This window comes from Lytechinus variegatus, chromosome 7 (assembly GCF_018143015.1).
Source record: "Lytechinus variegatus isolate NC3 chromosome 7, Lvar_3.0, whole genome shotgun sequence".
Taxonomy (NCBI): Eukaryota; Metazoa; Echinodermata; class Echinoidea; order Temnopleuroida; family Toxopneustidae; genus Lytechinus; species Lytechinus variegatus.
In genome coordinates, this window is record NC_054746.1 from 28,933,500 (window position 1) to 28,960,022 (window position 26,523).

At 34.2% G+C, this 26,523-nt stretch overlaps 1 protein-coding gene across 1 annotated transcript in view; it reads right to left on the reverse strand.

Moving 5' to 3' along the window:
• Positions 1–1,401: 1,401 nt before the first annotated feature.
• Positions 1,402–26,523, reverse strand: part of LOC121418923 (myoglobin-like) — a 39,277-nt gene continuing 14,155 nt past the window's right edge. Inside the window, exons 2-3 of the mRNA XM_041613132.1 lie at positions 16,748–16,967; positions 1,402–4,141 (exon numbers count right to left, since the gene is read on the reverse strand). Coding sequence (XP_041469066.1) covers positions 4,007–4,141; positions 16,748–16,967 — 355 coding nt within the window. The 3' untranslated portion in view covers positions 1,402–4,006. The remainder of the gene's footprint in view (positions 4,142–16,747; positions 16,968–26,523) is intronic.

Consider the following 26,523-nt stretch of genomic DNA (forward strand, 5'->3'; position numbering starts at 1 on the left):
GGCTCGCCATGCGAGCGCATATAGCGTCCCATAGTTCAAATTGGACAACAGTTAGCGCTTCGGTCTTATCTTATCTTTATCACACCAAGGAGGTGTTGCAAGAAATTATTTGCAATCAATCGAGAATATTCTGTTGCAATAAAATCACTTTTGACTGTAGCAAATCAGATTACACTCCTTGCAGATTAGCAATCAATCACAAATTTGCAATTAAATTGTTTGATTTCGGGAACGAAAATATAGACTTGCAATTAATCGGAATTTTCTTGCAACGCCTCAAATAATTAATTTCGTTGTTGTTGCATAACAAAATATTCGATATAAGAAATATAATGATATTCTATTCTCTTTCATGACATATTTTGAAAAGAATGTTTGATTCTTTCAAATCGATAATTCCAAACGCAAATTTACCCAACTTTTTCAATTTTAAAGTTTTGTTTCATGTGCAAGTTTCTTTTTTTTTCGGGGGGGAAGGGGCAATTTTAAGACTTGACACTTAAAGGAGAAATAGAAGGTTTCAAAATAAACCTCTTAAACTACAAACAAACCTCTTTTCATATTTGTACACTGTAACCCTTTCACCTTGTATAGTTTAAAAATGACAAATCAAACTATAAAATATCATTAAAAGGAATGAAACACATCATAAAATTCTAAAATACGAACTTTCTTTAATCTTAGAATAGTAGATCCCTATACTAATAGAGCTTAATCCAGTAAATATCAATTGACTTAAATGATTAGTTTTACGGCTTGGTCACGAATCCTTGATTGGCGTACAAAATGTACTTTTCAACAAGCGAGTATATAAATAAAAGGAAGAAAATATGACAAATTGACCAAGAAGATGTCAAATGTGTTTTAGAAATACTACATTACAATAACATCGATTTCAATTCATTATAACAATAAAACATTCCAAGTTTATCATAATGATGTTATGTCTTCTTGAGATGTGATCAAGCTTTGCTTTATACATCAATGTTTCCTTTTAAACAACCTCAATTAAGACCTACAATCAACAGTAATCATATTACTTGTCATTACAAAAATAATTTGGAATAAGAAAAATTTCTATGAAACTGTCATTCAATCGATTGCACATCAAAAATGTGAAAATAAACACTCGAGTAAACAAAAATCATAAGAAATGAATCTCATCACACTTTATTAAAGAGAGAAAAAAAATAACGTTTTGCAAACGAAATGATGATGTTTTGATGTTCATTGGACTTGGTACGAAGGTGGTAGCACTGGCGGATCCAGGGGGCACGGGCCAGCTGTGCCCCCTTTTTGAGAAGCAAAATTAAAATTTGTAATGTAAAAATGCAGTTGAAACAGAAGTGTGTCCCCCCCTTTTTGAAAGTGAAGACCTTTTTTTTTCTTCTGGGACGAAATCTTTTTAATTTTTGGTTAAAACCCTTTCCTTTTTTTTTGCTTGTCAATTTTTTATGGGACGAAAAATTTTCCTTCGAAAAAATGTGCCTCCCTTTTGGAAAATCCTGGATCCGCCCCTTCGGTGGTAGTATGTTTTTACTCCAATTTTGAACATTATTCGACATATGTGAAACAAACCAGCCCCTCTTATTTAAAAAAAGCTTAGAGATTGGTCGTGCGATTGATTTTAGAGGATGATCGGTCGTAAAAGCAGTTAGACGATCAATCACTAAGATCGGTGTTACGGGGCTATATGATAAACGCTGGAGGTATTAATTGCAAAGTGTTCGCCAGACTAAGAAAGCACCCGGCAAATATTGATTATTTGAAAAAATTGTGTCATTCATTTCCAAAGGGTGCTCTATTTGTTGCTTTTCTTCCTCTTCGCTTTGAAGAGAATGTCTGTCATATAAAAATCCTTTTGAATGTGGTCTTTGAAATTAGTAAGCGAGCATGGAGTTTCAGTCCGAACATTTTCTTTTTCTATCGCTATGTATTTTCTCTCTCTTATTGTACCCATTGATGTTCAAGTATCGTTCATTTTTTCATATGTAGAACTTAACTTTTGCACAACATTATGAACATTATCAAGCGACAGAAATCGTTACTGCCCCTGAAGATTTTCTGACGTATAAATGGGTAATATCGAACGTTCGCCTAGTTACAACGTAATTAATGGTGTCGATTTCAAATAACTTGAAGTTTTATATAAAGGTTCCTTACAACTTTTTCAAAATATTAATGGTAAATCGTAAGTGTATACGCGCGCATATTTTTGTTTCAATTCATCTTATTCTTAAGCTGATAACGAATTGTAGAAAAGAAAAATCGTAAATTATTTCGCAGTCGTTATTCATAAATGTATGTCTGATTTCCCAGTGACCTTATTATAATCATGTTTTTGATATAAATGTAATTTGAAAAAGGAGTTATTATAAGCATTAATAGCAAACAAACGATTTATAAACACACAAAGATGGACTGGTCAGGTTATAACTATATCGCAGGGCTAGTGTATGCAGAGAAGGGGGGCAGCATAGGATGTAATTTTTCTTGATTGAATAAATGAGTATCACAGAGATAACAAATATGTATGCTTTTCCTTTTTTTGTTTTCTCCTCCTACTCACTACTTTAAAAACAATAGAGGATCGCCCCTGTCCCCCTATAAGGCACTGCCCCTTGAAAATTGGTACTGGTTTATACTGTCATCGCTACAACAAATCAAACCACATTTTACTAGATGATTCAATGGAAAGTGGTACTGTCGTTGTAATTTGACATAAAATGGCCATAGCATAACTTCAGTAGAGATTTCGGGTTTTTTCAATTTGTCAGGTTTTTTTCATCGTTTTTTGGAAGATGCTGCTACAATACGATAGGACTCTGCCCCGTTACGTTAAATTCAAATATGTGAAATTATCACTACTGTGTGTAAAAAAAAGTAGAATGATAAAAAGGGTAAATAATTCATTGAAATATAATTACAATGTTGCCAATATAGGCCAAGTATATGCTACTGGAGCGATAAACATAATTATTTAAGCCTCTTACTTTCATAAACTTACTAAAAATACCTATAAGTTCGTCATTCGTGAAGCTTTAGTAACAATGCGAAATCACTTCATGGATATATAAAATCAATTATCTTTATGTTTGCACTAAGCATTTAAGTTTTTTTATCAAACCTTTATTAAAGTTTTTGCCAATAATAACATTATTGGCAAAAGATTTCATTAATGGCTTTCCAAAAATGAAGATGTTTACAAAAGTTTTGAATTTCTCATCGATTACTCTGTATCAAAATTGCAAATTATATAGGAGAACACCAATATACACAAACACAAAACACAATACTAAGTATAAATGAAGCATATTGACTGATAATATGGATTGATGTACAGTTATTATGAGTTGCTTGGGAACCAACTCATCATGTTATAAATCAAATTATGTCAACAAAAAATATTGTACCACAGAAAAGAATTAAACAATGGCTTCATCCGTAGTACTGCCTGTAAAATCGTCGTCGGGGGTCATAGAAACGATGCTCTATAGGCCTATACCTAAGTTCTGTGCACTTTCAAAACATATCCATGCATTGTCATGTTTGCATCAACAGAATAAGACTCTTACGAAAATATATCGATATCATAATTTCGATGAAGGAAAATGGCGGCGAGATAATCTGTTTCCATAACACTCATTGGGTGTTATATATCAGTTTATGTCTCATAAGACGAATGTTGATGTTTTTGTCAAACTGATCAACATATTAGTCCATACAAGATTTATTCATTCTATGGTGAGAACTCCTTCTTTTTCACTTATCCGCAATGAATAATGATAGAAAAATCCTCATAACGTCACCAATGTATTTTCTTTCCATGAAAAGATTGCTTCCTTGTACTTTCCTTGAAACTAATATCCAATCAGCCCAAAGTAAGTGCATCACGTGACTAATCTGCGTCACAGAATATGTTTCCAGTGCGTGGCCAATTATGAAACCTTCTGGTAGTATCAAAATGACATGTATATGTACATGAATGTACGTAAGTTCTTTTGTGCTACGTCCCTGTCATACCAGCTATCACGTGATCTAAGACGAATTTGGTGAATGTGATGTAGATTGCCTCAATCTTCTCGTTATATCTGTCTTCTAATGTCTCCTTTACAGATTGCAAGAATGGCTTCTCAAATTTCTGTAAAAAGAAACAAAAAAACAGAAAAGAGATAAAAAGTAATTAGAACAAAGGAGAAAGTGAGTTACCAGTAATAGGACACGTGTCGCAAAGTTTCGGAAAGGACGAAACATTGACAAGGATGGACATTGTATAAATGCCAAGTTCCTATAGAGTTTCCAGTGAGTGCATACTGCATCGCGCAGCTTCGTATGTATTTAAAGCGCCTTTTGTAATAAAGTTTGGTATTTTTTACGTCACTAAATGTTTTAAATACTTTCGTTTTAATGCGTACTTTGGTATAATGGACCTCAAAATAATTAAATCTACCAATGGGATTCCCTGCATGTAAAATGAGCGTTCTGGTTCTCTTATTTTTTCAGTATATAAGGAGTTCTATGAGAAAGAAAACTTAAACGAGAAAAAATAAATGTTTGATTATCATTATACTTTTCCACATTACCGCACTTTGTTATTTTCTTTTGTTAAAACGCCAATTAAAATATGACATTGGTTGTAGACTTTGGAATCTAATTGTTGTCAAAATAAATTAGATGTTTTTCACTGCATATAATATTTTGTTTTATCTTCAAATAAACATCTTTCACGAACATCGGAACAATGATACAGCAATAAAACGATGAATAAACATAAACATTTTGTGTCATTTCATACAGCATAACAGTTATAACACCCAAAACAAGCAAGCAAGCATATACAAACAAGCCGTATAGGATTGTGTCTGTTTTAGAGTCACCCATCACGTCACATTATAAGTCTTTCAATATACACGTATGTGTATACAACAATATTATGCTTCTGCTTCCAAGGTAAAAACATGATTAATGCAAATCTAATAACTGGAATGAAAGAATGAATAATTCAAATTTCATTCCCAGCTTGATGGGGGACGCGTTATTGTTGTTGTCACGGCAACAGTAATTTTTTTCTTTGGACTCATAGCAGACAACATAATTAGCTTTAAAACGAATTTTATTCTCATCTTAGAGAAATGTCGAGGACATGAGTTTTTCATATTGAATTCAGTGTAATGAGATGAAACATGTATTTTGAGTAGTAAGGCAATCAATGTCCTAAACGATTTTTTTTCAAACGAAGTATAATCAAATGAAATAGCAGTGAAATAGAAAAGACTCATCTTAATTATGATCATTTATAACAGAATAATCATTTTAGACAATTTGCATTGGCAATGATTTTCAATGTATATGCATTGTACATTCCTCTGACAATTACGAATGAAAGTTAACATGATGACATAAACTATGACAACAAGAACAATATTGATAACATCAACAATAGTAGCAGCAGTAGTAGTAGTGATGATGATGCTGATAATGGTGATGATGATGATGATAATGATAATAATAATAATGATAATAACATTAATAATTATAATCTTAATAATGATAATAACGATAATAATAATAGAACCCTATAATGTTTCCAGTTTTAATAGCTTCTCCCCCAAATTATCTTCATTTCTCTCATTTTGGCACTGTGAAAATAAGACTACGAACAAAATTAAAGAATGGTCGACGGAATAGTATCAACACGTCATACTAGTATATTATTTGTGTTAGTAGTTATAGTTACACTCAGAAATATTCCCACAACGAACGATCATGCCGATAATTTTACGCGTCAATGTTTTGTTCAATTTTGGAGAAAGCATGTTTGGTGTGACAGCACGCATGCCACCACAATGTTCGGTCACATTCACCACCGCAGTATAATACTGCGCTGAATTTACCTTACCAATAAAAGACCATTAACCTAATTGCTTCTCTTTCTGATCAATTGTCATTAGAATTCACTATCTCTCATGATTAAACTCGCCGATAATTGTTTAATTTGCAGCTTTGGATACGAAGATAAAACTGATTAAAATAGACTCAGACCTCCTATAAAATACCTGGCACATCATTTCAGTTTCTCTCCTGCGGGAGCTATAGAAAGTGATATGACAGACATAAGGACTGTTTGAATTATCATATTGTAGCAGAGGTATAAAAATAGATAATACTAAGGCTGTGCTTTATGTATTACTCAACACATATAGCTGCTTCTCAAACACTCTACAGACATTTATAGCAATTATACTGACTATACTGACTAAGCTGCTGACATTAAGACTTGTAGCTTGGTACTGTAAATATGCTTGGAAAAAAACCTCCCATCAGCACTGACGATTTGAAATATCATAATAATGTTTATTTACAAACACGTGACTTAGATGTTACCTATCAATCATCATTCTAGCTTCAGCTGATATTTCAAATATTCTTAAAACTAATGGGATCTCAGGATGGTTATCTAACAATACTGTAATGTAGTCGTTCCCCCACTATTTTTTTGCTTTGCATTTTCTGCATTTGAATTCTTGGCGAAGTGTCTGTCCTCCGACTCTTCACATTCACATGGGCTAATGGGAAATGATAAAACAAACATCCCCAGGAGGTGCAACCATGCTCATTTATATTCCAATCCATATATGCTTGTACATAAACCCGTTTCATCAACAAATAATAATTGTTAAAAATCACCGAAGAGTATCAATTCATTTGCAACTTCTACAGGAATGATGACAGGAAATAAAAATTGCTTGAACGAATGGAGACCGGTATTATTCAGGATGTACTTTTTATGGAAAAATCGATGAAAAATCGGACAGATGTTACCGACTTAATCGATGAATCAATTCAATTATGAATGAACCCCAATGAACAAAATGCTATAGGGGAGGTAGTCATAAACTAACTTGAATGTTTAGAACTTACTACTTGGCGCGTCCTTTTCTTAATCTTCACTGCCATAAATCAATGAATTACTATTATTTCGTAGTTACGACTCTCTGAAATGTCATTTTATATCAGCATGCATTCATGAGCCCGGCGACTTGATGTCTTCTCGATTATCTCTTTGAGAGTTTTCTCATACTAATATAAATAGTGACGACTGTAATTGGATTATGTTTATAGTGTATTTTGTGTCTTTGTTATATTCTTATGTGTGGTATATTGTATAAACCTGCAGGTTGTGATCAATATCGTTTTTTATGTAATCATCAATTAAATGGTCCGATCCACCCAACCAGAAGTTGATTTAAACAAACAGTGAACAATCGAACAAGCACAGACAAAAAATTAAATAAGTTATGATATTCTAGGTTTATTTTGTTTACACGAAACAGCGATATCTGAAATGAGAGAGTTGAAGCTGTTAAATTTTTTTTTTTAATTTTTACAACATGAAATATAATATATCGGTTTTCCTTTCAAATACAATTTATTGTAGTGTGGTATAGATATCCTCTTTATCAACATATTTATATAAAAAATGATGTGACTTTTCTGATGTGACTATAACTGTTCGGTGAAATATATAAAATGCTGTAATTTTTTTAAAATTTACATCTGAGTTTGAGATAATCTCGCTTTTTTAATTTCTTATGCCAAGTCAATTTGTTGTTAGGATGAACTTGGCATTAAACTAGAGGGCGCTAAAACAAAAATAATTTATGATTTAGCAGACAATCAAACACAATAAAACGCAAAATACAAATGGATCTATATTATTCATTTAAAACAACAAAATTAGATTTATTTCTTTGTCGTATAAATGTTCATGTATTTTTTTTAAATTTATTTATTTAGTTACTTATTTATTTATTTGCAGGCCACCAGCCCAGGTACCATACTAGGCAATTTTTTGGCGGTTCGCATGTGAATATTGAGGCACATTGAATTTTGACTAATACCTTTTAGTTTTGTCATTCTTTTTTTTTGTGGGGGGTTCATGTAAATACAGGTTTATACATATTCAAGGGCCACAATGTATTGTAATCTACAAACTGGAATGAGAGTTTGCTTCTTTTTACTTTTGTTGTGGTTTTTGTTTGGTTTTCGCTTAGAAGATAATGTCAACCTACAGGTCAAATTCCAATTATCATTGGCTTAGCCGAAAGATTTTAAAGGAAAAACGCAACTTGCTTTAAATTCATTTGATTTCCTTTCCTTATATTTGATCAACGGTCATGCCGAAATTAGCTTACGAACCTCTTATTTTGATTTGTTCTTTCACTTTCCATTTACGCTGATGAGTTAACTAGATCTGGATAATGATGAGATTTCACTTCTATTCTTAAAAAGCCTAGGCCTATATCACAGTCCTGTGTGGTGCATGGAAGCGAAAAATAAAATCTCGGTCATTTCGGCGGTGAGCGAGAGAGCGCCCGCAACTGGCAAAAAGTGGAACATATAAGGATGTCGACTTGGAAAAGGTAGTTTGATATGCCCGGCGATTTAAAAAGAATAAATAAAAAATATGGTGCAGGCCACCAGCCCAGGTACCATACTAGGCAATTTTTTGGCGGTTCGCATGTGAATATTGAGGCACATTGAATTTTGACTAATACCTTTTAGTTATGTCATTCTGTTTTATTTTCATGTTGGCTATTAAAAGGACTGGATATTATATTTGCAAGTCCAATTCAATTTATTTTATTTCATTTTCAACATAACAAAGTAATGTGGTCAAAATAGTAACGATGAACTTATACAGACAAAATAAATTGAGGCATGTACAGTATATGATATTTATCTATAAATAAAAGTAAAACAAAACAAAACAGAGTATTATATATAAGCAAAATATAACCATTATAAATAAAATTCTGAGAAAATGGAGGGATACACTAAAAAGCAGTGCTTGTATTGTGTGGACCCTTCTAAATAATTATTTGAAAATTGTCTACGAACACAGACACAAAGGTGACAAAACAGAGAACAGCAAAACAAAAATAAACAAAGAACAAGAAAAATGGAAACACACACAAGGGACATGAAAATAAAAAGGAAAAGAGATAAAGATAATAGAGCAGGACTTCATCGCGCGGATAATAACAAAAAAAGTAACCACAGCCAGAAAGCAAATATTTCACTTATGACACCATGAGCTTATTGAATGTGTTTATTTAAAAAGATATGTTAGGAGGGATTATTTATGTTATGGGACAAAACTTAATGTCTGCATCCGAAAGATGTGACCAATGGCAAGGATGGTACCATGGATCTCCAAATTAGTTTTTAACTTCACAGATTTAATGAGGCATTCGTACGAATCTCACTGTTCGTAGTTCGTAGAGATTCATGATTCTTACGGCCTTCTTAAGAACAACTTGAGACCTTGAAAAATGAAATGATTTTAGGTAATACAATGGCCCTAGAATTCGTACGTTTTTTCACAAGAATGCCCTGACTTATTCTTCCGTCAGACTTACGATCATCTTACATACATACATAACAGGTATACTTATAGCGCTTTACCAATAATTCGGAAGATTTTTGCTCAACAGTTGCAAAAATTGTGTACCTATACTACGTTTGATGAGTCCGAACGCCCTACAAACGCCTTAGGCTTTCGGAAGATCGCCATACGAATATCTTACAGAGTATACGCAGTAAGACCCTACTATGAACTTGATTGACAACTTTAGGCGTTCATAAGAATTTAAGGCTTCTAGAATCGTCTCTCGACCCGACAAAATATTATTAAGATAATCTGTCTTCTTAATTGCACAATGAAAGCGGAAGTTCCACAATGAACTCATCTGATAAGTCAATTCCAATATATTGAGAAGTTTTATGATCTAAATAAGCCAACATGAATGATTATGAAGGTGGTCTGAAAATTTGGTCTGAAATATAGGCGGTATGAATATTGTAAAATAAATATGTTATCTTTCTATTATGTCATAAGAGAACATGGAACAAGCATTTTTGGAAAGGAAAGGGAAGTATTTGAACATTCTAGGACTCAGGCTGACGTCAACCAAAGCGACTATGTCGTCATGGTCGTCTGTCTTTTCAGTCAAAATATGATGCCCTTTGAAAACAGTGACATAATATTTCCCACTTTATTTACTGAAGGAGGTAAACCGATGAGACAAATTCAACCAACTCCCCTTGGTGGATCCGCGCCTGTGATAATTTACATTATAATGATATATTTTTCCTAATGGAAGCACTGAATACACTAATTTGTGAATCTTGAAAATTAGTTTTATGAAGACACAGAATATGATATACCTGCTCGTTTTTAATTGTTTGTTGGCATGTTTTTATTGGACTACGTTGTATGTAATTGGTGATTACAAATTTATAACAAAAGTGTATAAGTAAAAAAGTTATCGAATGAAAATTAGACATTTTCGGATTTATCAAAATAAAAACACAGAAACCTCTGCTGTTACAACGCGACATACTGGTCAAACTTCCCGAATTCCATGCGCTATACTGTAGTAAGGGATCTTCTATCATTTAAATTTTATTAACCATCCCGAAGACCGTGAAGACGTAGAAATTAATAGCTTATATATCTTTCCGATTGAAGCACCATTTTCAACTGATTTGGACGCTTTATATTTGTTGTTTTTATTCGTACGATATGATATTTCCATGAGTTTCACATGGACTATAAAGTGTAGGGGTCTTCTCAGAAAGGTTTTTATAATCGTTGTTATTAACACCCGTGATCAGACGATGATCGATTAGGCAGGTGAAACGAGTTCCGGTTACAGGAGAATATTGATATCAATCTCACTTGAAAGGTCACGGGAAACGTACAAAGTTCTTTTTTATCACTTTTAACATACGAGTCGTCGCCAGTGGTAACCTATAACACTTTGGTATATGGCGCACGGCCATCTTTACACTGAGTCAGGTCAACGCCAGTCTTGATTACACTTAATGGTCATTGATTCATCCTCATATTTTCCTCTTCTTATCACACTATTTTTTATGTTTATATTTCTCCTTTTCTTTATGCTTCTTCTCTCCTCCTCCTCCTTCTTCTACTACTACTACTACTACTACTACTACTACTTCTTCTACTTCTACTACTACTACTTCTTCTACTTCTTCTTTTACTTATTCTTCTGCTACAGTCCTGTTAATACTACTACTACTACTACTACTACTACTACTACTACTACTACTACTACTACTACTACTACTACTACCACCACCACCACTACTACTGCTACTGCTACTACTACTACTACTACTACTACCACTATACTACTACTACTACTACTACTACCACTACTACTACTACTACTACTACTACTACTATACTACTACTACTACTACCTACTACCACCACCACCACCACCACTACTGCTACTACTACTACTACTGCTGCTGCTACTACTACTACTACTATACTCAGTGGCGGACCGTGACCCGGAGGAGACAAAGCATTGGGGGGGGGGCACAGCATTGTCTGTGCAGTGCCCCCCAATGCTTTGTCTCGTCTGGGTCACGGTCCGCTACTGTACTACTACTACTACTACTACTGCTGCTGCTGCTGCTGCTGCTGCTGTACTACTACTATTACTTTACTACCTCTTCTTCTTATACTTCTGCACTTTTTTTTACAAATTGGAGGGGATGTACATGTATATCTACATGGATACAAACGCTTCTTACATTATGATTTCTCAAGGATCTTGTTTGTTTAATGTCAATAATGCATGTCGGCTACAGTATGCGTTTTAATATCTCAATATGATTGATTAATATCGATTTCAAATGTCCCACATTGATCTGTTGCTTGAATTCATCATCAAAACACGTCACAGATGTTTTTTTCTGACTGTAGTGCCTGTGAGGAACGATGGAAGATGAGGCCAGAAAAATGAAACAATACTGAAAGCAAGGGTTAACCAGGTTGTTGCTTAATTACATCGCTGAAAGCTAACATATCGAATATAATTTCCATGATATTAATTTATGTAAACGCAGTCAAAGTCATTGTGATGTGCGCCCAAATTGTCATGATATCGATCGCTCCTGTATTATCTTGTAACTTTTTTTTATATTTTGTGATGGGTTTCAGAGCATAAGGTTGATAAATATATGCATACTTTTAAAATAATGAACAAAATATAGAGTTGTTTATAGTTCAATTATTTGAAATGACCTTTGACCTTGTCCCTGTGACCAAACAATGAAATAACGTTATTAATGATACCTGATATCAAATACATATAGATTTACCAAATGAACACCTAATATTTCAAAACTATACCTTGATTAAAAAATCTTAAGTTTTTGAAGATGATACCGGTTAACTGACCCCCAATTCACATTTGATATTGACCTAGTTACCTTAAATTAAAGTCATTTATTTGCTTCTACTTGCTAAGCATCATTTTAAATTTTGTGAAATAGGGACTTACTATCAAAATGATTTTAAAATAAAAACCTCAAAACCTTGGTAAGTTTTTTATATATATATAATTGAGAAGGTTCAGTTTCTTTAATTCGGTCCCTGGATGTTTTTTTTCTTCAAAGAAATCTCGGTGTAAGCACATTTGTATCATGTATCTAGGAACAATAATGAAAAAGAGTGTAAAGCAAATTTATTAGCTGAATCAATATGTCATGCCGCATTCATTTTCTTTTTAATTCAACGAATAAGGAGAATGCAAACTCCTTTGAGTCCCATTCTTATATCTCCCCGTTATGATGGAACAGGCTTGTCATTGTACATAAAATTATTTTAAATGAAATAAGTCCTACATGAATATTTGATGATTCAGTACTACCCCCAGCATGAAATGATCAAATTATATACTCTCAGTTCCCTTGCAGATGGAATGAAGTTTCATTCGTCTTCATGATATACGTGCATTGCCCCTGTTCAAATAGAAAATCTAACATAGACTCTTCTCTTCAGCCAGCAAACGGAGAATATTTCCATATACATAATATTTTCATCCTCTGGCATCTTTAGAACTCAAATACTTCTCTCTACCAATAAAATAACAGCAACAAACAAAGAAAGAAACAAAGCATTCTAATCATGAATGCATAGTTCTTGCACTCATGCATTTATCATCTCTTTTATTCAAAACTCCGCTCAATATTATTGTTGTTCCAAAATCATTTTCCTTTTCTTACTCTGGTTCGAGACGATGTTCTGACCGTAATTTCGTGTACAAAGTTTCGTTAGCCAGCATCCAGGTACATTGAAATTGTAAAGCTAAGAGTTTTTATATATATATTTTTTCTGAACTTCAGGAAAGAAGAGTACGAAATGTCATGCAGGACGACCGCCAATCAGACAGGGGAACAAGTTGGGTTGGTTTTCAACTGAAATAGATTCAAAATAATATAAAGAGAATACATGATAACAATGCCATATTCGCCCCAGCAGTCCTAGCGTCTGAAAATACATCGAAGATAAAAATAATTATAATGATGATAATAATAATAATAATCATAATGTTTATTACTTTTAATATAGATTCATTTTCGATTGGCTGAAATTTACATTATGCACATCAAAGCGTCAATAAACGGACTCGCACATGCAAAACCGTGCCTTCTTATGTAAATAATATTAATAAAAAATAAAGTAAGTATAAAAGTGATTAAATCCAAGTTTATATGTCATTGTCACCTAGAAAGTAATTATAGTACAATAATAATCACTGACCGTAATAAATTGAAACAAGCGAAATTATGTGCCTAAAGAGATAATGTTTAAGTGTGATTAGTGCCTTTCACTCAGTTTAGGACAATATGACCTTGTAAATAATATGATTGGTTCATGCCCATACAGTGTTGGGTTATGGGGTTGCTAGGCAAGATCCAGCCATTGTTCTCATCATTACAATCATTGGTTTGTATTTATCAACGGTATCATGGAGAGGAATTGACTGATCACTATTGAAAGGATACAACACACTATTCATTTTACATCCACCTGTTTTAGTACAATCATCAAGTATGTTTTAATGAAAATGGTTTTAGTTTGGGGGGGGGTGGGTGGCCGTGCGAGGGAGAAGAAAAAATGACTGGAAAAATGAGGAAAAAATGGCAAACTGAAAGGGAAGTAGCACCACCGAGAACACGGAGAGAGAGTATAGATGAAAATCAAGAGAGAGAAAAAAAGACGGAGGGATGAGATAAAGCTCGGATATGAAGATAGGGAAAGAGGGTAGGAGAGAAAGTAATGAGACTGTGCTTTTAAGTGCAAATATTATGCATGTCCACGAACATCTTTATATCCAGACCTTCGCGCCAAAATAAGGCTTGTTCGTAATCTGATGAAAGTTCGTTCGACCTTATACTTACACCCGAAACCCGTGTATTTCTGCTCCAGTTGGAGGATATGATGTCATAAAAAAGGGGATCTGGGAATAGTGTAAGGCACTCATAACATCCTGGCAATATCTTGCGTTGCCTATCCTTAGATACTACTGATAAGGGCCACAGTTTCTTTTAAAAATGTGATGAAAAAAATGACGTAATTTCGGTAACAGAGCCCATCTGGATGAAGTAATGTTGTTAAACATCGTTTCTGTGTACACCTTTAAATAAATGACAGCATAAATGCTACGACCCGTATGCTAAACTCTTAAAGCACGATTAAAGTTCGTGCTAAAATTATGGAAGGGCAAATATATGGAAAATTTGTTGTACTTTTTAAGAGTCACATGTTATAATTTTTCAATAGTTTTTTATGGCAAAAGAGTTGATGAATTGAACATCTACGTATCCCACATTATGGCTTACGGAGCCTAGACATATTTTAAATTAAACCAGAATTCAGATGCAGAATATGGGCCGATATGTTTGTCTTTGCATTGCGAGTTTGTGATTATGAAATAGTTGAATAAGAATAAGAATCCCAGTACTAATGGAGACACTAGTAACGCATTGTGAATCTCATTTTATCTTTTAATATTGCGCATAGCGTCAGATTATTTTCTAAAGCTTTATTACCATCACTTATCATTAAAGCATCGATTTTCTTTGTTTTTAATCATACATCTCATAGAGTTATTTATTTCAAAAAATGAAAGAACGGAAAGGGAATAGGTTGGTGATAAAATGAACTTGTATTTTTTAGACTTGTAAAAACTAGATAATAGAATAATGAATTGATTATTCCTTAAACTATTTCTATAGGCTGACAAACATGCATATCTTATTTAGGATTAAATCGAGATAATATCCTCTTCTCCACGATGTATGAAGCATTTTGCTCTGCATTGTACTATCTGACGTATTGAACCATTTGTCTGATGATTAGAAACAGAGTATTATGAATTGAGACATAAGAACAATATTTCTAAATCATTATCCCTAAATTTGCTCATGTTGTACCAATTTGATACCAGTTTGATAAATCGACTAGTCTATCCCACTATGCACATCCATACAAATTGAACATTTTAAACTATACGTTTCAAGTAATGATGCATATTTTATATAATACATAGAGATACTATGCCATTTATGTGCGAGGTGATGTTAACCTGCAGAGTTTTAACCTTTTCACTCATTTTGAAGCATTAACACTGGGCTCAGATGGAAAGACTCTTTCCTTTTTGTGCTGCATCCTTTCTAATCTAATAACCCCTAGAATGATACCCCGATGCCAGCTAATTTACCCACCATGGGGATGCGATAATCCAATTATCGTGGAAGAAAACTGAGTTTGGGGAAGAATGATTTATGAGAAGACAGTCAAATTAAAGAAGTGGAATGGATGGAATTAAACCGAGGGCATGAATTAAAGCAAAGATACATAATACATGCCTGAACCCCAAAGTTTATACTTGCCACAGTTGACGTTTTTATTCACCGTTAAAAGGCTCTGCACTGCTGCAATTAATCGTCTTCATCAAGAATATAATATTCTTTACAAGATTAATTCTGAATCTGAATTATAAGTGAACAAGTCAGATCATCCGCATGATCAGGGATTAATACTCCGATATAAACTGACGACAGAGCTGCAATAATCCAGAAAACTAAAATATAAACTGCAATAATAATGGAGCTTGATCTATGTTCGGTGAAGGATGTGGAGAAGGTCGTAATTATAATCATTTTTTCAAGCTGTTACTATAACGACACAAGAAGATAAATCGTTGCCATATCATGTGATTACATAAGCCTACAGCTGTGTCTCTTAATGAACCGATGAAACTCGTCATATAATTTTCCGTATGTACAGTGCTAATCACTGACAAATATATTTAGAAAATCATTGAGCTATCTGTGTTATAAGTCCATGAAGATATTCTATGATGTATTCTGATCGTAAACAGATATCCCAACCACGTGAAATGCTATACTATTCAATGAGTATTCTTTTTTAAGTATATGAATTGTAAGTTTTACTTGTTACGGATACACGAATTAACTTAATTAAATTCGTTTATTTTATTGCTTGTTTTGATAATAGTAATCAAATGGATAATATTATTGTCAATATAAATATCAGTATTAGCCTTGCATCATCTGCCCAAGAGCTACCATGGCGTCGACAGTAGGAGAGAACATTCAGTTTATTCCGCCAATGGGCAAGGCGACAGAGAGGGGAAAGGAATCCACGTTAGGGCGACCTGTGAATAATGAGAGTGGAATAAAATACCCCCTAGCGTTTGATGTTTAATATTTATTATCATAATTATAGTTACCATCATCGTCATTAAATCATTGCCACCATTATCATCGTCTTCATCATTGAATTCATTACCATCATTATCATTTAGTCTCTCTGTTGCTGTAATCTTAATCTTACCAGCATCATATCTGTATCTATCATCGAATGTTTCTTGCCCGTCTTCTTCAATAAGGATATTGCAGCATCTAGGTTGTTCAGCTGCTCGATCACTTCGTCGAAGACGTTGAGGATCATCACAGCCTGATTTTCGAAACCCATGTCGTTCCGTAGCTGTTGTTCAGTCTTCCCTTTAAACGACGGAAAGAGGTCTTGTATACTGGGGTCCTCTTTATATAACCTGACGAAAGAAAAAAAAGAGTTTGTATAATTATTGAAAGTGAGATCTTAGTGGGCTGCTAATCAATTCTTCATCGAAAACTGAAATGTAATACTTGCAGGGCAAGAATTAAGGAGAGATTATTTAGAGGAAGAATAACGTTTTGCCTAGCTTTCATCGTGAGAGAAAAGTTACGTATCAGCGCATAACAATATAGTAATTATTTCATGTTAAAGTTTGTCAGTTGTACATTTTAGTGATGATTCTCTTTATTTCTTTCCATCCTAAGTCAAAGTAGTCTAATCAGCACTGTAATAATTATTTAGATATTTAATATATTATGATGTCTCTCAAATGCCAAGAGGGAAGATACGTTAATTATATTTAAAAAAAAGATACTTCTTCATTGTATTCGAGAACTTGTCAGAATGTCTAGTAACAATGCTCATTTAATGGATCACTGTTGACTCTCTGTATATCGTGACCACTGTGACGCAAGCAGAGAACAGTTGAAATAAAAGCTAATGTATCAATTCATTAGGTTCTTATTGACCTGTCAGTTAAGGGACTAAGGTTGGGTACGTTGCTTGGAAAGAAATATCAAACTACACTGAGAAAGAGAGAGATAAGTACATGCGCAAACATACAGCCTTTCAGAAACATTTACTCTAGCTAAGAACAAAAACTGGAGGATTAATTTTCTTACTTTGAAGTCGTAATGGATTCTAAATGCATTATGTATATTATTTCTCAATTAGCCTGCCTTGTTTTGCTCAGTTCGAGTGAGCATGGTGAATCTCCATAAGTTGTAAGGTCATAAATAAATTGAAATTGTTCATGGGATTTGATTCGGGATGATTATAATGTTAATCTGCATTTTGCATTATTAACGAACAGTAACATTGCCCGATACGCATGTTGATAAGTTGCAACTAGTAATGTATAAAGAAAATGAGGTAATAGTGAATGGCACAAAGGTGGAAAGTCACATTTGACTGACTATTGCAGTTCTAGTCTAACTGAAAACATTCTGATATAATGACCTGGTAATAAGCATGTCCAGATTAAAAGCTAACAATGCAGTGGCATCAGTTTAATCAGGATTCACGTGTAGCAAATAGGTTGGTCACCTTATCCTAGTTATTTATATCTTGAATGATGCCTCATTACGAGCGAAAGCAACTATTGAATGATAACCTTCATTAGGTGAACTTAAAAAGATATGAAATATCAAATAATATCATTGTATATACAGTCAACCACAAAGTCATAAGCATCTCGTTATAGGCGATAAGGTCACGTTATTAAGACGGGAGATACACAGTAGCGTTCGTATGCAGATGCAGGAGCCGTTCGTAATTGATTTCGTAGCTCAACAAAATCGATACCTGCAACATTAGGAAAAGCATTCGCATCCTTTTGCTCAGAGTACTCCAGTGATACCTTTCTGCTTCTCTCTCTCTCCCCCTTCATGCCCTTTCTCTGCTATCTCGAAAACTCCTAGGCGACACTTCAATCTAAACTTCATAAGTTGTAATAATCTGTCCAGTAACTTCTTTAAATATAGACGAAATGTGTTGTGACGCTTAATATGATTTGAAGAGAGGGACTTTCCCGACGTACATGCATGTCAAATATTAGTGTATATCTAATTTGTCAGCTAAATTAACGCACAACGCACCCCTCTCCCTTAATAGTAAATTCAATTCAATTTATTGTTTAATCATCAAATACAAACAAATTAACAACAATGAAGGGAAATTACAATAAGGTGACGTCGGAGAAGCAAGGCTCATAAAAGGGGCCACCAGGTAACATATATATAAACAATTATCAAAAACACTAACATAATAACACACTCATGCAGCAAAAACAGGTACATTGGTAATTTCAGAAGGTTAAGAGGTTAACATTGACCTGCACAACTTTTTAAATCTAGTAATGGTGATGCTGTTTTTAATGTCATTGGGAAGTTTGTTCCATAATTTAGGGAAAGTTATTTTAAAAGAATTAGAAACGACAGAAGTTCGAACTTGAGGGAGACGAATGTGGAAAATATCACATCACATCACAGTAGAAAAATATATTTTGATATATCTTATTTTTAGGAGCGGGATCATCATCTCTCATGTCGCAATATAGATGACATTGGACGTGACTTTGTAGATTTTTAGATGTAATTATAAATCTGTGACTATTTGAACATAATAAAACATATCAAAAACATTTATCGATTTTACCTCTCCAATTACAACAGCTGTTGTAAAAATGAACACTTTGCAAACGAACAGTTTCTTTAACAAAGCAAGAACAATAATGCATCCATTTAATTTGATACAAAGTTTAATGAACATGAATCCTTAAATATAATATTGAAATAATCATATGAAAATTTATGGCTATTTGTATGATTTCTATGGAGCCAAACGAATGACAGGTCGATAAAAAAACAAAATGCACAGTTTTCATCAATGCTTTCTTTCAGTAACCAAGGTCAGACGTATTTTTTAAAAGAATAAATGCATCTTTATTGGTTAAAGGTCGATGATCGCATCATCTTCAAAATCCTTCTTGTATTCCATGCAATTAACGGCTCTGCTCCACAATTCAATAATGTAATTAACAAATACATTCTTCCAGTACTATGGTTCCCTAGTTGTTCTCTAATCCATTAAGACATGGGGGTATGGTGTTTTGCTCACGCTGCTTGACCCTGTCTTCTGGGATGATCTTGCCTTGGTTATCTGTGAATGCTCTTTCATAAGACGCGTCTATTCAAGGCTTCCTACTCTTAATTGTTCCTTCATTGTATTTGTACTTCTCTCTCGCTCTCTTTTTCTTTCACTGCGTCTTGCGCACTCTGCAGAATGGATTTAGCGCATTACAAATCCCATCTATCATAATAATTATTATTCCTATCACTCTTAGAGCCAAAAGCGTGCTTTGTAAATTAGAAATAACTACTAAACACTGTCTGGCTTTATGGCAAATAATCACGTTTTTTCTTAATATCGGCTTTAATAAGATCATAGAAAGATGCGGTAACTTTTGAATCTTTATCATAATACTGGTACCCTTTTCCTTGAAATTATTATTTTTTAAATTAAAGATACAGATACATTTACAATAAATGTTCAAGCTTAAATGAAATGAAACCCATTATCCCTGGGTGAAAAAGTAATCAATATCATTATTTAAAAAGGCAACTTTTTATTTTCTTGCCGAGTGGAGTTGATAAAATATTTATACAAAATAAAATATAAAATATTGAGGACTATAGCAGACATCTTAAAAAGTAATTGCTATTTTCCGACCTGTGAAATGCTAATTGCTTTTCATCCTCTTATTCGTACATTTGCTTTTATTTATGTGTGAACTGCGGTCATGTATGGCATACTCGATGGTAACAAAAGCCTTATTGTTACTTCAAGTACTTGAATGCTAAGAGAAGAAGAGCTAGGTCTCTCGTTAATGATTTTGGAGTGCTTCTAGGGGTTTGTTGTTGTAAGATTTTAATAATTGCATGAAAAAGGAAAAGTAGGGATGTTTGCCACTTTCCCCGAATCACCGCATCTGATGTACTTTTTAAATCACAATAAAATACAAGTTCAGTGTTTCGAAATGACATTTTAAAAAATGAAAATAATGAGTCAGCATTGGGAAATATAACATGTTTGGGAGTGTGGGCGTATTGTGTATGTTGGTTGAGGGTGTGGGTTATTCGTGTGTCTCAAATTAATTAGCTAAATAACAACCCAACGTCACACATCTTCTCTCTCTCCCTCTGGTTCTGTATACATGTACATCTTTCAATTCCGACCTTGAAAATTATATCCCGTGGTTCGTTCAAGTGGGCAAAAACAATTCACTCTAGAAATTTCATCAGAAAACTTGCAGGTGAATTCGATCGCTCAAGATACACTTACGTTCATCACACCCCAAAATTCAGGAGGACAGATTGTATTGCAACAGAACATTCAAAGGTCGAAGAAAGAAAGAGAGAGAGAGAGAGGGGGGGGGTAGAATAACAGGCAAGAGTATGTAAAGGGCGGGGAATGGGGGAGTAGATAAGAGACATTGTGATATGCGTTTTGGTTTGTGGAAGGTGGCAGATTCATTGGTTTTATTTAGTACTAAAAAGTGAAAAGTTTAAATATTGGAACTTCCACAGTTCAATTTAAGTCTATGAATAAGAATGAAATACATCAAATAACTCAAAATGTTACAGTACATATTTTACGGATATTCATTTTAAACTGTTGAATATAAATGCATGGAAGTTTGCAGAACAGTTCTCGATGTACAAATAGCTTTAGCGGTGTCCAAAGCTTGCCCAATATCACAATGAATATTGTGTCCAACATAATTCAACATCTTCAGCGTGTTCAATAATCTAAATGTTTTTCCTCTCTAAACGATATGCTATTAAAGCAAGTGGACAAAACGCAGATAATTTTATGTAATTGCGGATCACAAAGGCCGACCTGACCTAGCTACACCCCTTCTCCCACTCACGCATACACGCACACCCACCCTCACCCATACCAACACACAAATCACACTCCCAAACTCAGATTGCTTTTTGATTTCTTTCGTTTTTCCTCTACTTTAACACCCTCCCCATCGTACACAAACTCTCCCACACATCCTCTCTTATACACACGTACACACATGCACCCTCATTGTATAAACGCGCTCACAGATATACACACTCACACACACACTTACCCACACATAGATAGTTCAATATCCTGCATTATCTCATTTCCGCACATGTTACGAAACGAAATACTATGATTGTTTCTTTTATGATAATCATCTCCTTTTCATTTCCCCCCTCTCTCTCCATCTCGTTCCCTTTCCCTCTCCCATCCACCTTTCTCTCCCTCTTTTTCTTTTAATATAGAACATATTAAAAAGTCCTTTGATTAAAATCTGTCATATGATAGGTCAAAATAAATATTGTGTGCTCTCGTTTCAGTCCCCGTTATTATGAAAGCCGTATTGACCAAAGTGTGAGAACAGTGCTAATCTTTGTACTTCAAAATCGTGTGTAGCAAAACCGATGAAGCTATAAGTGCATTATGCAGTACAAAACATATGACAATAAATTGGTACCTTGCCAGGAATCTCAAAATTTAGAGCGTTGTGATAAAAAAGTAGAATTTGTAATGTTCTAAAGTTTACACGAATATTATATCTAATTGCAGGTTTGTGATCACTACCCCCCCAAAAAAAAAAACAACAAATGTATGTTACATTAAGTTTTAAAATTATAACTGAACAAATGTTTTAACTTAACATAATAACTAGTAGAATTTTTTTTTCATTATTTACAAATTTTCCCATTTTCAAAAATTATTTTTAATTTTGCTCCGTGAATCGCCTTAAACCTGTATCTCATTTCCCTTTCACAATTTCTCCATCCTGTCAAACTCGCATTAATGAGAAAAACCTAATGCTTTAAGTGACTGCTCTGTTTCCGCTCTTAGGCATGCAACGAGGGAGAGTAGTGTATACTACATAGTCATGAAGGTTGCGTTTATAATATTCAGCACTATATAAAGGTTGAAATCCACAACCTATTTAAAAATCCAACTTTTAGAGCATAAAATAACACGTCTGTTTGCCGAACACAGTCTGGATTGGCGAAGGAGACCCTCACGACTCAGCGAGAACCAAATATTGGCAGAGCGCTACACGAGTGGCTCGTCGATGGTGGAAAATGCATGGACCTGCGCTACAGGTGGTGTATGGATGTGTGTTTTAACCCCAACTACAGACTGGGCTCCTTGTTTTTCATAATGCTAATGGATGGTGATTGACAAAATTACATGGAAAAAGCAATTTTTTTAATACTCAAAACAGAAATTTCCATTAGGAAACGGTTTATTAATATAACAACAATGCTCTTGTATATGGGGGCAATCCCAACACGAGGATCACATAGCCCCTTTATTTTTATTGGATTTTCTTCTCATTAATTCAGTCAGATATATTTTTTTCATAATTTATCTTTTCTATAAAAAACGACTATAACTATGTGTAAAATATGTAATATATATTTGATGTCCATATAAATTACAATATCTAAAAAAAATCAGGAGCATTTAGTTACCTTTTCCATATCTTTGGATGAGTATTAGACATTATTATCATTATTATTAATATGTTATTATTATCAATGTTATTATTAGAGTTAAATTACTTGATGAACGAATTGAGTGTAGCAGTAAGTACCAATCTACTCACTACATCGCACCCAAAATCTCGACGAATCGTATTTTCCATACATAAATTAAAACGTAGTTTTTTGAGAATTTTGAATTAATTTGAACTTAACACCATTCCGTTCCATTCGAATTTTTGCTCTAAAATGTTTTCATAGCGGATCAATAAAAACAGATCAATATAATCTATTTTCATATGGGACTTAAATCAAACCCAATGGGAATTTTGGCGTCTTGTTTTGTGACGTCACGACCGCACATCTGCTTGTAGTGTGTTTGCATATTCTCGAAGCGATTCTTTGAAGGTGTATGACCAACATGGCGAATCTCTCCTTAACATTCAGTGAGGGTATTGAACACTTTCATCTGTGGTATATGTTGCATTTCAACAATACGGTCTTCTCTTATTTGTAAATGTATATATATTTGTTAAATATAATATTTTAGACATCTCATTTAAAGCACCAACGGATGCATTCACGCTGATAGTTAAAAGCAATTCAAAATAAAGCTACTCCTCAGGCTGGGGTAAGATACCCTTTCCCGTTTGTAGACTTACATCACCACCGATTACCAATACATGGAGACTAGGGGCTAATCCATTATCATGATTATTATGATATCAGTCATGAAAACAAGGAGCTGCAATAGCTCAAATATAGACATTTACATCAGGACCGTCTATACATCTTGATGATGGATTATATTCATCTAAAATAACTGCACACGTTTGGGCTATATAGACTGATGTTAAGTAGATTATTTCACTTACAATAAACATGAAAAAATATGCTTCATGAATTACCCATATGTATTTCCATAAGGAATAAAATTTGCATCGCCTTCAGCTTTATATGCTCTTTGAGTGAACATGGCAATTTGTTTCCAATGGAGTCTTTCGAAGTGCTGTGCATTCGGGGGGTGGAAAGGTCTATCCATCTGCAGTGCTTTAAAATCAGTCTGACTCGATCACAACCACGTACGATTAAAAGCTTTTCAAGAGGGTTCTGCGATTGCTTATGCTTCAAAAGCTATTCTGTTACTACTCACTTTCTGAAAGCCAAGAAAATCACTTTACAAGTCAATGTTGTGTACATGCAATGAATTGTGAACTATTTTTATTCTATTTTCTTTTCTGAATAACTGTAGAGTAGAATAACAATTAGTAGAATCAGTGATACCAGTGAAAGTAGGATAGTGGTTGTAGTATCTGCTGTTAAAGCAACAGAAGCAGTAGCAGCAGCAGTAGTAGTAGTAGTAGTAGTAGCAATGGAAAAAGAACAGAATTCGTACTGTAGCAGTTCTAGTATAAGTCGTCGTGGTATAGTGCCTGTACTAGAAGTATTAATACTACTAGTAGTGCATATGGTAATTGTACCACCACTACTAATACTACTAATACTACTAGTCGTAGAAGTAGTAGGAGAAGAAGAAGTAGTAGTAGTAGCAGCAGCAGCAGGAGCAATAGAGTAGTACATATAGTAGTTGTCAGTGGCGGACTGTGACCCGGAGGAGACATTGGAGGGGCACAGCATTGTTCACAAACAATACAGTGCCCCTCCAATGCTTTGATCCTCCGGGTCACGGTCCGCCACTGGTAGTTGTAGTATAGTAATTTTGAAGAACTTAATATCTCTAATGATAAGAGCAGTTTGTTCTCAATTCATAAAATGAAAATTTCACATTGGGACTTCTAGAAATAAAATGTCAGTATCAGTTTCAGCAAATATTCTCTGATGTGGGTGAACGTGTATCACATTACCTAGAAATCTTGGCGAATCAATAAAATGTTCGGCTCTACAGACGTATAGCGGTAGAGAATAGGGGATCACGTCATGATCTTCCAAGATGGGTCTATTCTGAAGGTGATACCCTATCTTGCTGGGTTGGACATCTTTTCATTTCCCGACTAGAATCAATAAAGATGATTGATTGGAACATTGGCTTTGCATCACATGCAACACATACTATTTGATAATGGGGGTCGAGTACAATATATAGTGTGACAGAAATGGATGAAGAGAACAATGGTAGGCGTAGCTTAAATCAAGGTTCCCAGGGCTATATCTGTCGGATGAAGGTGGGTTTTGAACAATGACAAACCGCCATGCTTGATACAGTACACGTATGGGATAAAGTATAAATGTGTGAAATTATACATGCACAACAGCTTTGGCAACTCTTATTTAAATATTGTGTGACAGAAATTGATGAAGAGTACAATGGTAGGCGTAGCTTAAATCAAGGTTCCCCAGAGCTATCTACCCTTTTGGAAAAATTGGTGATGCCGAAAAAATGTCTCTGCCGGGAATCGAACCCGGGCCCCCAGCTTTGAACGCCGGTGCCTTAACCACCAAGAAATTATAATTGGTATAGTGTCGAAAATCTGTCTATCTGACGGTCAATCGGATCGGGGTCGCTCTAGCCACTAATTCGTCTCTGTTATCTAGTAGTTAAGGCACCGGCATTCAAAGCTGGGGGCCCGGGTTCGATTCCCGGCAGAGACATTTTTTTCGGCATCACCAATTTTTCCAAAAGGGTAGATAGCTCTGGGGAACCTTGATTTAAGCTATACGCCTACCATTGTTCTCTTCTTCCAGTTCTGTCACACAATATTTAAATAAATGTGTTGCCTTAGCTGTTGTGCATGTATATTTTCACACACACACACTTTTTACCGAATGTACTTTTGAATCCATTTATACAACATGATTGGTACCAAATGCTGGAACAGCATCCCACCTGGTCTAAAATTCAATCCTTAACTTATTTTTGTCATTCTTCAAAATGAAATATAAATACGATATACTGCAAAATGAAAATTTATCAACTTTATAGAAACATGCTACATGTCTATCTCTCTTCCTGTCAACTATCCAATGTCATTTTCAGTTCTCTTACTGTCTTTTCTCTTTCTCTACCTTGACTTTGACATCTCTTTACTAAAACAGTTCTCCTATTATTTGGGAATACCCTCGATACGCTGTCGTGGCTTTTGTTGTTTCCACCATATTCAATGAAGATTTTGCATGTGCTATAGCTTTCTCTCTTTTCCATTAATTTTTTTCAATATCTTGTTTATGTAATATATATTTTTGTTTGTGATTTGATGTTTATGTTTGTTTTTAATTTTACTATGGAAATAAATGAAATTAAACGAATGAATGAACAATAAATACGGTTGCATGTTCTATAAAGTATGTAATAATGATATTGCCAGTTAGAAACAACTTTTTACTCGTAGAAATTCTTCCATGTTGTTGAGAAAGGTCAAATCGTTGGAGGCTTGTCAGGTAGATCTAATTTCCGTTCTGGAATTCAAGTTGCTGATGCACAGAGCACACCTT